We start from the raw sequence: 12,549 nt of genomic DNA on the forward strand, positions 1-12,549 counted from the left end.
AGGACTTCTGTGAGGATCAAATGAGATGAGGCACGAGAAAATGCTTCACAGACATTTGGTTACAGTATAAACTGTTTCCACCTGGGTATAAAGCAAGTCGTGTTCCTGGGCTGAAGAAACTGTGAGGAAGCTAGTCCTCACTAGGGAGAGGAGGCCAGGTGTTGCTACTTGACATCATTACCTGGATGGAGGAAGGACAATTAGCATATTAGCCTTTTATATAGATAGATTAGGGAGGGAAAAAGATAAAAAATAAAATACAAAAAAAAAGATAAGAACCAAACTCCTCTCTCTCTTGCCAATGTAATTGGTACACATTCCTCATCTTATAGCCTGTGGATTTAAAAAAAGAAAATGGCATAGACTCGCCTAGAACTGGGGTTGGCAAACTGCAGCTCATGAGCCACATGCGGCTCTTTGGCCCCTTGAGTGTGGCTCTTCCACAAAATACCACGGCCTGGGCGAGTCTATTTTGAAGAAGTGGCATTAGAAGAAGTTTAAGTTTTAAAAATTTGGCTCTCAAAAGAAATTTCAATCGTTGTACGGTTGATATTTGCCTCTGTTGACTAATGAGTTTGCCGACCACTGGCCTAGAATAAGATAAGAAAAATGAGGCTTGCCAAAACCGGTTTGGCTCAGTGGATAGAGCGTCAGCCTGCGGACTGAAAGGTCCCGGGTTCGATTCCGGTCAAGGGCATGTACCTTGGTTGCGGGCACATCCCCAGTAGGGGGTGTGCAGGAGGCAGCTGATAGATGTTTCTCTCTTATCGATGTTTCTAACTCTCTATCCCTCTCCCTTCCTCTCTGTAAAAAATCAATAAAATATATAAAAAAAAAAAAAAATAAAAAAAGAAAAAAAAGAAAAATGAGGCTTGCAATCCTCAGAAACTTCCTACTCAGCGTGAGAGCTGATGAGGTGGGGACTGTGGACCAATGAGATGAAGTGGACTAGGAATCAGGAGGTCTGCCCTCTTTTCCTTTTCTTGGCTGTCTTGCAGTGCAAAGGAGAGGCAGAGGGAAGGAGAAGAGGTCTGATGGTTGTGTCCAACCAGAATAACAGCACGAGGCAGTCTTGGGCTATAAGGTACAGGCAGGGTCCTTTGATCCAGTCCTCTGTCTACTCAAGACAACCCACATTCACTAGTGCCTGGGCTTAGGTGCTGGTGTGGGTGAGGCCCAGGTGAATGTCTTCATGGGGTTTCCCGCTTTGTGGAGGAGACGGACAAGTAAGCACAATGACAAGGTGTGACTAGAGATACAATAAATACACTTCCAAAGTGCTTGGGGGAGCTGAAGTCCATGCTGAGTGGTCACCATGTGCCAGGCACAGTGGGCAGTGAAATTAACCAAAGGGAAATACACAACCCTCCAACCTCCTCAGCAACCAAATCCATACCTTTAAGCATAACTGACATCAAGCTTCTCCTTATTTCTTCTATAATAATTAAAACCCAGTTCCTCCGATGGCCACCCTCCTGGTTTAATAGCTATACAACCTGCTAGTGTCTAGTGGGTAGTGTGGGTGAGGCTCCAGGACATGTGTTAAAAATACGGAGCCCTCCCGGCTCTCCGTAGAAGTTCTGATCGCATACACCTACAATAGTGTCAGGAGTTTAACAGGTGCCTGCGGGTGATTCTCAGGCCATTGGCTCATTAACCGGTCACAGGCAGAGTGGGAAAAGTGTAAAATTTCTAACTAGATTACTTTCCAATTAGGTTGTACCACATCTTAGCTGGGTAACTTAAGGAAAACCAGTTAGCCTAGCCCTGGGCTTTGTCATTGTAAAATGGGGATAATGAATACCTACCTAGCAGGGAGTTATGTGGGGACAGTGAGGAGGGCAGGAGAAAGGCACTGAGCACCTGCCCAGGAACTAGGTTATGCGCATTCATACACATCACATCATTCAATAGGCACTATCACTAGCCCCATTGTACAGAAGAGAAAACTGAGGTAAAGCAATTGCCTATGATCAACCAGCAGAGCATGGATTTGAACCCAGATCTCCCTGACCTCTGAACCCCTGCTTTGAATGGCTGCTACCAGCCAATTGCTCCTCTGAGCAAATGAGTAGGAGTACACTTTGTATTTTATAAAGTTTAATGCTCATTCAACACATTCTCTCAATTCCTGAAACTTTGGGACATTACTCTCCAAAGTTTACTCAATTTAGCTCTCTTTCTAAGTACTCCCCTCTCTCTCTTCCTTATTATACGATGAAGGCCAGGTCTGGTGGCAGATGGGTTCAGAAGGGGCTGTTCAAGCCTGAGGCATGTCCTTGGCTGGGCAATTGCTTTCTGAGGGATGTATTATTTTACAAGCTTCTGGACCCACCCGCTCTCCCCAGGCTGCTGCCAGGGTCTGAAAAACTGGGCACTGCCCAGTGAGTGTTGGTCACGTCCCTGTGTGCGGGCCTGAACCAGTCATAGCCAGTGAGCAGACAGAAGCCGGGGAAGAGTCACAGAGAGGCTCATTCAATGTGCCAAGTCCTTGGCAGCATGGAGAAGGGTTCCATGTCTGTGCCAAGAGCCTGGCTTTCAGGAGCCACAGCTCTCGATCATAGAGCCAGAAGGCTGCTCAGGAGAAGGAAGGTTCCAGGAGGTTGAGAAGCTTCTCTTCTCCCATCCAGCTCTCCCCTAAGGCAGGCACCCATCCAGCTCCCACCAGGGCAGGCACCCACCCAGGGCAGGCACCCACCCAGCTCTCCCCTAAGGCAGGCACCCACCCAGCTCTCCCCTAAGGCAGGCACCCACCCAGTTCCCATCCAGGGCAGGCACCCACCCAGCTCTCCCCTAAGGCAGGCACCCACCCAGCTCCCACCAGGGCAGGCACCCACCCAGCTCCCACCCAGGGCAGGCACCCACCCAGCTCTCCCCTAAGGCAGGCACCCACCCAGCTCCCACCCAGGGCAGGCACCCACCAAGCTCTCCCCTAAGGCAGGCACCCACCCAGCTCTCCCCTAAGGCAGGCACCCACCCAGCTCCCACCAGGGCAGGCACCCACCCAGCTCCTACCCAGGGCAGGCACCCACCCAGCTCTCCCCTAAGGCAGGCACCCATCCAGCTCCCACCCAGGGCAGGCACCCACCCAGCACCTGTGACTAAGGAGGACAAAACCTCCCCTTTCTTACTGTGCTAATTCTAATAGTGCTAGTTAGAATTATGAGCAGAACCCTCAATCCTAGAGCAGGAAGGAACCAAAGGAATGATCAGCCCTGAGTTCTCAACGAGGAAAGATGTGCAGAGAGATTCTATGAGGGCCCATCAGACAGCTGTTCTCCTGCTCCGGCCCAGCCCTCTCTGTCTCACACTCTTGTCAGCAGCCCCCATGGTCAGTGCTGGCCACATTTCACAGTACTCAACAGTTCCAGAGACTTCCTGAGTGCCCGGCGGTGGGGGGGTGGGGGGGGGAGGGAGGGCAGGGCAGGGTGGGGGTGTTATCAAAGAAATGTGTGGATGGTCTTTCTCCGTTGCTAGTGGAAGTGGAGTTCTTGGGGTGCTGCTGGAATAAGTATTTCCGGAGGACACCAAAGGAGGATGCGATGTGGTAGAAAGCTTTATTTTCTTGGAATTACATCCCTTGGTTTCTAAAGTCCCATTTTCCTTAATCAAGTCCTATGGGTGGGGGCGGGGGGGGGGGGGGACGGTGTTCAGGAGAGCTAGAGGCAAAGCCAGTGTCCAGGTTTCCATTCCATGGTGGAGCTGGGTCCAGCACAGCACATTTTGTGTATCCATTCTTCCATCAATGGGCACCTGGGTTGCTTCCACCTTTTAGTTATTGTGAGTAGTGCTGCTGTGAACGTGGGTGTACAAGTAGTTGTGTGAGTCCCTGCTTTCCTTTTTTGTGGGTACACACTGGAAATAGAATTGCTGGATCATATGGTAACTCTATGTTTAATTTATTGAGGAACCACCATATGTCATCCACTTCATTTTACTGCAGGCTTTGTCTTCATTTCACCAGCCCAGAGGCAGGAGTCAGCCCCTCTTCTAACTCCCCAGGAAATCACTAGTGACCCACGAGACTTGACTAAAGAAACCTCACAGCAAACCACTTACACACTCATGTTAAGTCTTCCTGCCCCTGAGTTTCCTCGCTGGCCTTCTTCCTGGGTGTCTCCTCTCTCCCCACCTGGGCCTCTCACTACCCCGACACCTCACCAAGCCCAGCTAAGGCAATACCCTCCTGCAGAGCAGCTCAATTTCTACCTTTACTTACTTAATCCTGCCCTTGGGGATTCACCTTCTACCTTAAGAAACAACTTGAGAACTTGAGAAACATTCTTGTCTGACGCAGGAAACACACCTGTGTTGGCTACTGTCAAGCATAGACCACAAACATTGTTATTCCAAGAGACCACTGGTCACCCACCACCCCCTTCATGTGCTTTCTCCCCTGATGGGAACACGCCCTGTCACCACAATGCACTGACAGCGAGGCAGTGACATTTCTTGCTCTTTCACCAAGTGCTGTACCCTAATTACAGGATTGCTGGGATTACGGGCCACACCTCTGAGAATCCAGCAAGCGCCTTTCTCCCTGGGATGGGGGATTAGAAACTGTCACATCCTGCAGTTGGGTGCTGGCCAGAGAATGCATTAAATCCACATCGGTAGTGGAGCCCAGCATCTCAGTTTCTTTAATAAAGTCTTAAAACTGGGAGGCCCTGGCTGGTTTCTGCATCCCACACCTTGGTCTGGAGAGAAAAGACTTAAATCATGAACCACTAACCTTTATCTGACTGGCATTGTTCAGCTTAGTTGGTATATTGCTTACCACCTAAGTTGCTTCTCATAGTCCCTGGACTAGGCATTATGCCTTTTCTGTAGATAAAGAGACAGAAATTCAAGGAGCATTAGTGACTTGCTCAAAGCCACACAGCTTATGAGGAATAAGTTTCAGCATGAGCCCAGATTCTAACCCCAGAGCAATGAAGTCCCCGTTTCTGCTGCCCCTGGGACCCAGCCTCTCTTCGGGTCGATAGAAGTCACGGAAAGGCCACCAGCTCTGGGCTCTGACGGGCCCCAGTGTGATCCCAGTGCCACCATACACGTCCCTTAACTTCTCTGAGTTGGCTTCCTCAACCATGAAGCAGATCAAAATACCCATCATCTAGAGTTGTGGGAAGATGCAGTAAATAATATATGGGAACCATCTCAGGAACTGCCACTCTTCTGACCTACTCTACACAGGATCTGCAGACACGTTCATTAAATTTTTCTGAAAATATTTAATTTATGAAAAGTTTCTTACCTGTGTGAACTGTGAGGACATTGTACTAAGTGAAATAAACTAGCCACAAAGAGACAAATACGGTAGCCCTAGCTGGTTTGGCTCAGTGGATAGAGCGTCGGCCTGTGGACTGAAGGGTTCCAGGTTTGATTCCAGTCAAGGGCATATGCCTGTTGCTGGCTCAGTCCCCAGTAGGGGGGTGTTCAGGAGGCAGCCAATCAATGATTCTCTCTCATCATTGATGTTTTCTATCTCTCTCTCCCTCTCCCTTTCTCTCTGAAATAAATAAAAATATATTAAAAAGAAAGAGAGACAAATACTGTAGATTTTATTTATATGAGGTTTCTAAAGTAGTTACAGTCATAGTGACAGAGAATAGAATGGTGGTTGCCAGGGATTGGAAGGGGAACAGGAAGTTGTTTAATGGGGACAGAGTGTCAGTTGTTGTTTTTTTAATTTATTTATTGATTTTAGAGAGAGGGGTAGGGAGAGAGAGAGACAGAGACAGATATCAATTTGTTCCACTTATTTAAGCATTCATTGAATTAATTGGTTGATTCTTGTATGTGCTCTGATTGAATATCAAACCCACAACCTTGATATATCAGAACAATGTTCTAACCCAGTGGTCGGCAAACCGCAGCTCGCGAGCCACATGCGGCTCTTTGGCCCCTTGAGTGTGACTCTTCCACAAAATACCACGGCCTGGGCGAGTCTATTTTGAAGAAGTGGCGTTAGAAGAAGTTTAAGTTTAAAAAATTTGGCTCTCAAAAGAAATTTCAATCATTGTACTATTGATATTTGGCTCTGTTGACTAATGAGTTTGCCGACCACTGTTCTAACCAACTGAGGAAGGGATGTGATAGTAACTCCAGAGTTTCAATTTTACAAGATGTAAAGAGCTCTGAAGATGGATGATGGTGATGGCTGCACAACAATATAAATGTACTTAATGCTACTAAACTGTACACTTTAAAGTGGTTAAGATAATAAGTTTTATGTTATTTGTATTTAATCACAATTGAAAAAAAAATTCTAGAAAAAATACCACCTCTGAGCCCTGCACATTTTGCTTAGGTTTCTTCAGAGGTGGTGGGAACTTTTTTCTATATGGTTACAGTCGGGTTACCTTATAACAGGGACTCGGTTAGTATTTAAGGTGCAAAGTCCCCCTGGAAAACCCCTGTGTGGCCCACAGAGTAGGTGAGAATAGGCTAGCACTGCTGATTTTTCTTGTAGAGTTGGAACAAACACTGTTACTTTGAGCATCAAATGAAATAGCTGATTTATGTTCAGGGTCATAACAAAATATATATTCCGAGAGACTCCCAGGGTGGGACAGGCACATTATGAGGGCCATCAGAGCCCAGGCCTTAGGATTCCCCACCCCTCCTCATGTTGGGACACAAACCAGCAGAATGGGCAGTCACCAGCCCTACTGGATTGTGATTTTCTTTCTCTTCTGCAGAGTTGAATGGGTTCGTGAGGTGGCTCCAGCAAGGTGGCCTTTGTCCAGTCAAAGGGAGCTGGGCATGTGCCTTACTATCACCCCTCTGACCAGCTGATTCTAATTGGTTTTAAACCCTAACTCGTTGCTCTGACCTTTGACCAGATCTATTGGCCATAGAAAAATGGCCCGTTCCCCCCACCAGGTACCCACTGCAAGCCACATCACATCCAAGACACCTGCTCAACCTGAAATTTTCCAACTTTAAAGGACCTTTTCAGACCAAAGACCCAATTCCTGAGGCCAAAGTTCAAATCTAAATTATAGGGTTCCTAGCTTTTCACAGATTTCTCTTCAAATTATAAAATACCCGAAAAGAGAAGTGGTAGAGTAAAACTCTCAGAAGACCTTATCAAATTAAACAGTGGGTGTGAGCCAGCCTTGTCTTTCAGACAGATTTGAACACTGTCTCCTTCAGAGGGTTTAGGCAGCACCTAGTCCAGTTCCAGGCATGGCCAAGACCTCCAAATGAATAAATGACCAGCTACCCTGGGGCACACCTGCCTCATTCGTTTGGTGTTCATAGCAATAGATTCTGATTGGCAATAAATTTAGGTTGTTATGCCTAAGGATTGAAAAGTACGTTACTTAAGTGAAGGCTATAAACTTAAATCCTGATTCTGCCATTAAATACTTTGCTATCCTCAAGCAAGACTTTCTATCTTGATTTCCTTCATGTATAAAATTGGAAGAGATCTGTAGAAGTACATAAAAATGAATGAAAGGAAAAAATGAAATGCTTACTAGTGAAGTCGCTTATTTTTTTGCCCTGCAATGCACGTGATTCCAAATCTGAACAGGCAAAAGTGAGAACATTTGGATTTATTTACATAACCAGGGTGAGGGTCCCTCTGGGATCTCAGTTGATTTTTCTAAATCAGTTTGGCTCCAAGCACTGGGCAAACGACACAGCTGAGACACAAAACCATTAAAAAAATACCCACTTGTGAACACAGGCAGAGTAAAGGGTGAGAAGGAAGCAGGTGCAGCTGGTGACCTTGTGACAGTGTTGTTAATGGAAAATGCTCTGCATGAGGACCCTCAGGAGATCCCTCCAGCTCCAGTCCCACCTCTGCCACTGCACAGCTGTGAAACCGAGCAATCACTGAAGCTCCCCCGGACTTGTGAAACACTCAGACTGTCCTGGGGGAACCTCGGGACTGGCTGTGTGGCTCCAACCAGGTTAACATGTAGATGAATGATGGAAACCGTACATGTTAGACCAGGTGCGGAGTTACTATCACATCCCTTCCTAATAGGAAACACTGAGACACTGGAAATATTATGAGCCTCCTACTAGGTCCCTGAGCACAGAATTCACTCCACACCCCCACACTCCGACTCTACCCGAAGAGGCAGAAGGACTTAGTTGCCAATAGGCTTGGGTTCCTGAATCTCATTGTCTGAGTTCCTAATCCCAGCTCTGCCATGTGTGTGCTTTGGGACTTGACACAGTGACCTACTTGGCTGAGCCTCTGCCTCTTCACATATAAATTGTGGAGATGATGGTGAAATTACTTGATGGAATTGTAGAAGATTGACTGTTGCATATTAATAAACCCTGTTATGGACTGAATATCTGTCTCCCTCCCCCCGCCCCCGCCCCGCCAAATTTACATGTTGAAGCCCCAACCCCCAATATGATGGTATGGGGGGGATCTTTGGGAGGTGATTAGATTTTGAGGTCATGAGGGTGGGCCCCCATGATAGCATTAATGTCCTTATAAAAAGAGAAAGAGAGAGCTTTCTTTCCATCACATGAAGACAACAGTGAGAAAGTGTCCATCTGCAGGCCAGAAAGGGGGTCCTCGCTAGGAACTGAATCAGTTCGCAACTGATCTTGGACTTCCTGACCTCTGGAGCTATGAGAAATTAATGTCTGTTGTTTAAGCCTCCCAGTCTATGGTATTTTGTATGGCTGGCTAATACATACCCAAAGAGCTTAGAACAGTATCTGGTTTATAGGAAAACATTCAATTAATATTAGCATATATTTATGTTTGGCTCTTTTGAAACTTTATTAAGAAATATTGCAGGCATTCTAAAATGTTTAAAGTATAATAGAGCCCTAGCCAGTTGGCTGGGTTAGTTGGAGCATCTTCCCATACATAAAAGGTTGTGGGTTCGATTTCTGGTCAGGGTGAGTACAGGAAGCAACCGATTGATGTTTCTCTCTCATATCCATGTTTCTCTCCCTCTCTCTGTCTAAAAAATAAAATCAATAAACTTATCCTCAGGTAAGGATAAAAAAAATTTTTTAAAGAAGAATATACCCACCACCCTACATCAGATATAAAACATTACCAATACAAGTGGAAGCCCCTGTATACCTTCTCTAATCACATTCCCTCTTTCCTGCCCAGAGCTGACCATGCTCCTGAACTTGGTATTTATCATTCCCATTAATTTCTTTATACGCTTACTCCATCTGTACATATCTGCAACCAATGAGACTGGGCTGGAAATACGCCAGAACTGACATGTACTTCTTCCAAAATGATTTAGACACAGGGTCTAGCTTAGCACAAAGTGTTGTTTGGCAAGCACATTCTCATTTGTCACCTCCCTATGTTTGCCTTTTCACTTCCCTGAGCTGGGAATGTATTAATATCTCCAAGTGGACCAATTGCTAAAGCAAACCATTAGTTAAGTCTCCTATTAGCGGGTCTGTGCTTGTCAGAGACTGTGGAGCTGCAGCCTTTCCCCTTTCCCGCCTCCCCCGCGCCCCCCCTCCCCCCACCACCTGACAATCCCTGCCCTTTCCAGCTCAGCCCTGACACCCCCTCCTCCCTTCCAGACCGAGATGCGGCTGCAAGACCAGCAGCTGGCCAGACAGCTCATGCGCCTGCGCAGTGACATCAACAAGCTGAAGATAGAGCAGACCTGCGACCTCCACAGGCGGATGCTCAACGACGCCACCTATGAGCTGGAGGAGCGCGATGAGCTATCAGACCTTTTCTGCGACTCCCCATTGGCCTCCTCCTTCAGTCTCTCCACGCCACTCAAGCTCATTGGAGTCACCAAGATGAACATCAACTCCCGGAGGTTCTCCCTCTGCTGAGCAGCCCTACAACAGGGCAGAGGAGCCAGAACAGAGGGTTTGGGAAGTGGAGAGGGGGTGTGGGGAGAAGGGAAGTGAGGCTGAGACACCTCAAGTAGGTCTCCCCAGAGGCACAACTTCCCTGAGACTGGTGAACCGTGGACCCCAGGGCCTGTCTGCAGGGGATCTCCTTGGGGCCGCAGCTTTGGAACCCAACAGCCCCATGACTCGCTCTCACTTAATACCCACAGAGTCCTGCAGAAGGGCCACTCCATCCCGATGTTCAATGAGACTTGGGTTTCCAGCATGACACCTCTCAGTCCTCCCCTCAGTGATCCATGTTCCTGTTTCCTGGAATCACTGGTGCTATGAGAACTGGGATCCCAAAGGGGGTGGGTGGGTGGAGGAGGTGGGCAAAAACTGTGATTATTGCTGAAGGCTTCCCCACGGGCATGGAGCCCCCAGGCAGAGGTGATTCGATATATCAGATGTGCCCATCTTGCTGTGGCTGTCCTCTAAGTACTGGCTTGAATTCACCCTAAGTAGATGACTCAGCAACCCTGACAGGGACCCACCAGAAAAGGAAAACCAAAAGGATACAATGTAAATTGTACCCAGCGTGTACTGGGACACACCAGTGAAGCGTGGCTGGAGCAAGCATATATGCCCTCTGTTGCCTGCTTGGCCACATGTACCAGTGCCAACTTCCAAAGAGTCCCTTTGCCACCACGCCATACCCTGGGGGAGTGCCTAGGAGACCACTGGTGACAGAACCAGGCAGGTCTGCTCATGGATTTCCCATAACTGAATTTTCCCTGGGGCCAGCAATGGCCTCCTGGTGGGTTCTGCCAGTGTCACGTACGTCACCTTCTTGCCCACCCAGAAAAACTGGAGGGAGCCCAGACGTTCACCCTGAGCTCCTCTGAGATTCTGTGCCTGACTTAAATGACTAATTTTAATGGAATCAGACTGTTACTAATCTGTCACTAACCTGTTAATAACTGTTTGATTTTTGTCCAAATGGCAAAGCCAGTTAAGTAGGTCAAATACAGAGGTTCGGGGTTTTATTTTAAAAGTTTCTCCCTAATGACAAGCATGAGGATCACAAAAGTGAGGACTGAGACCTGAGCAGGTTAGGAAAGTTAGCGCGGTAGAGTGCCATGTGTCAGGTGTCCCTGACAGCTGGGACCCTTTAACCTTGGATGCCACCTAGGTGAGGCCTCTCATTCACAAAGTAGTAAAGTGAAGCCAGGGAAGGAGAAAATGACTTCCCTCAGGTGACAGCTCATGAGTGGCTATACCATATTTATGTGTTAAATCATTATCGATAATGCCTAGACAGATAATGTAACAATGAACTTGAACTCCAAAGATGGTCCTAAATGCTTTGCCAAACCTACAAACTGCCAACCTCTCTACTCTCCACCTCACTCAGCCCTCACGTGCACCTCCCACTGTGTAATTCAGAATCTTTGGGTCAAACTCAGAGCAATGTTTAGACAGCAGACCCACAGAACACATATTACCAATCACGCATCCATAGTCGAAGTAAGACATCCTGCTGCTCTGACGTTCCTGTTTTGTCTTCCTGTGTAATCTCATTGAGGCCCATACACACGTGTGCACACACACACACACACACACACACACACGCACACACATACCCCAGGATCCATATTAGGAAAAGGTTGCTTTTCCTTTGTGGCCAGGAGTAGGAAGATGGCAATGAATGGTCCCTCATTAGACAGAAAAGAAGGTTGGTCTTGTGATTTCAAAGAGCCAGAGAGTTTATACTTCCTTCAGAGAAGTTGTAACCACATAGCTGGATTTGTTTTGGCCCAACTCTGAGCAGTAACAAAAGTCTGAAGCCCAGAGGACTGGTTTATGGCGACCTTGGAGGAAGGCCAGCCCCCGCACCACCACAAGGAAAGGAGGGAGATTTTCTCCACTCAGTGATACCTCTCCCCAGGAATACATCCAAGCACTGCCAAGTCCTGCAGAGGCCTTCCTGCCAGGCTTCTCCCAGACGAGTCCTGACGTCATGGGTGTCAGGAGGGCCTGCGCACACCCACCACACACCCTAGAGAGACACACACATACTCCTACTCACAGGAGAGCTCATTCCATATTCAAAAAAAAAAAAAAAAAGCCAAACTGATTTTTTCTTTCTAGAAATCAGTCATCACAGTAACTGAAAAAGCTGGAATCAACTGAAATTGAATGAAGTAGTTGAATTTCATCAACCCAATTGAACTGGAATCAACTGGGCAATTTAGTTGCTCAGCCTACCTTTTTGTTGTTGTTTCATGAGAGGAAACTGCGCTCAAGACACACTTTTTTGGATAGGTTAGGTATTTTGGCTATTTTGTTTACTTTATCCCAAGAAAACTTCATATTTGGGGATAAGGAAGGAGAAAGAAGAGAGGATCCGAGAAGAGAGGTGGAGGGGAAAGTACAGGTGTGTTTTCTTGTTTTCCAGTGTCTGTGACTTCCCTTACTCCCACAGTGAACACAAATAACTAACCAAGTCCATTCAGCTTTGTGAAGTCCCTGCCTCGTGTGGGTCCATAGATGCCAGCTCCCCAGAGCAACCTTCTCGCTTACCATGTGTATACAATACTGTTTGCAGTTTTACTCATTATCTACCCATCTCCTTGCCGTCCCCAAGGACCCCTGGGTATAAACTCGAAGTCTCCATTGACACTTCATGTGCGGGAACATCTGATGCCTTCATGGGCTCAGCAGTGATCACAGAGGCCTGGAGAGCCT

The 12,549-nt window shown here is 47.3% G+C and overlaps 1 protein-coding gene across 1 annotated transcript in view; it reads left to right on the forward strand.

Moving 5' to 3' along the window:
• The window catches only part of FAM167A (family with sequence similarity 167 member A), a 36,264-nt gene extending 24,353 nt beyond the window's left edge, over positions 1 to 11,911 (forward strand). The window contains exon 4 of the mRNA XM_080672237.1: positions 9,538 to 11,911. Coding sequence (XP_080528363.1) covers positions 9,538 to 9,801 — 264 coding nt within the window. The 3' untranslated portion in view covers positions 9,802 to 11,911. The remainder of the gene's footprint in view (positions 1 to 9,537) is intronic.
• Positions 11,912 to 12,549: the final 638 nt, after the last annotated feature.

The sequence above is a fragment of the Plecotus auritus genome, assembly GCF_963455305.1.
Source record: "Plecotus auritus genome assembly, chromosome: 6".
NCBI lineage: Eukaryota > Metazoa > Chordata > Mammalia > Chiroptera > Vespertilionidae > Plecotus > Plecotus auritus.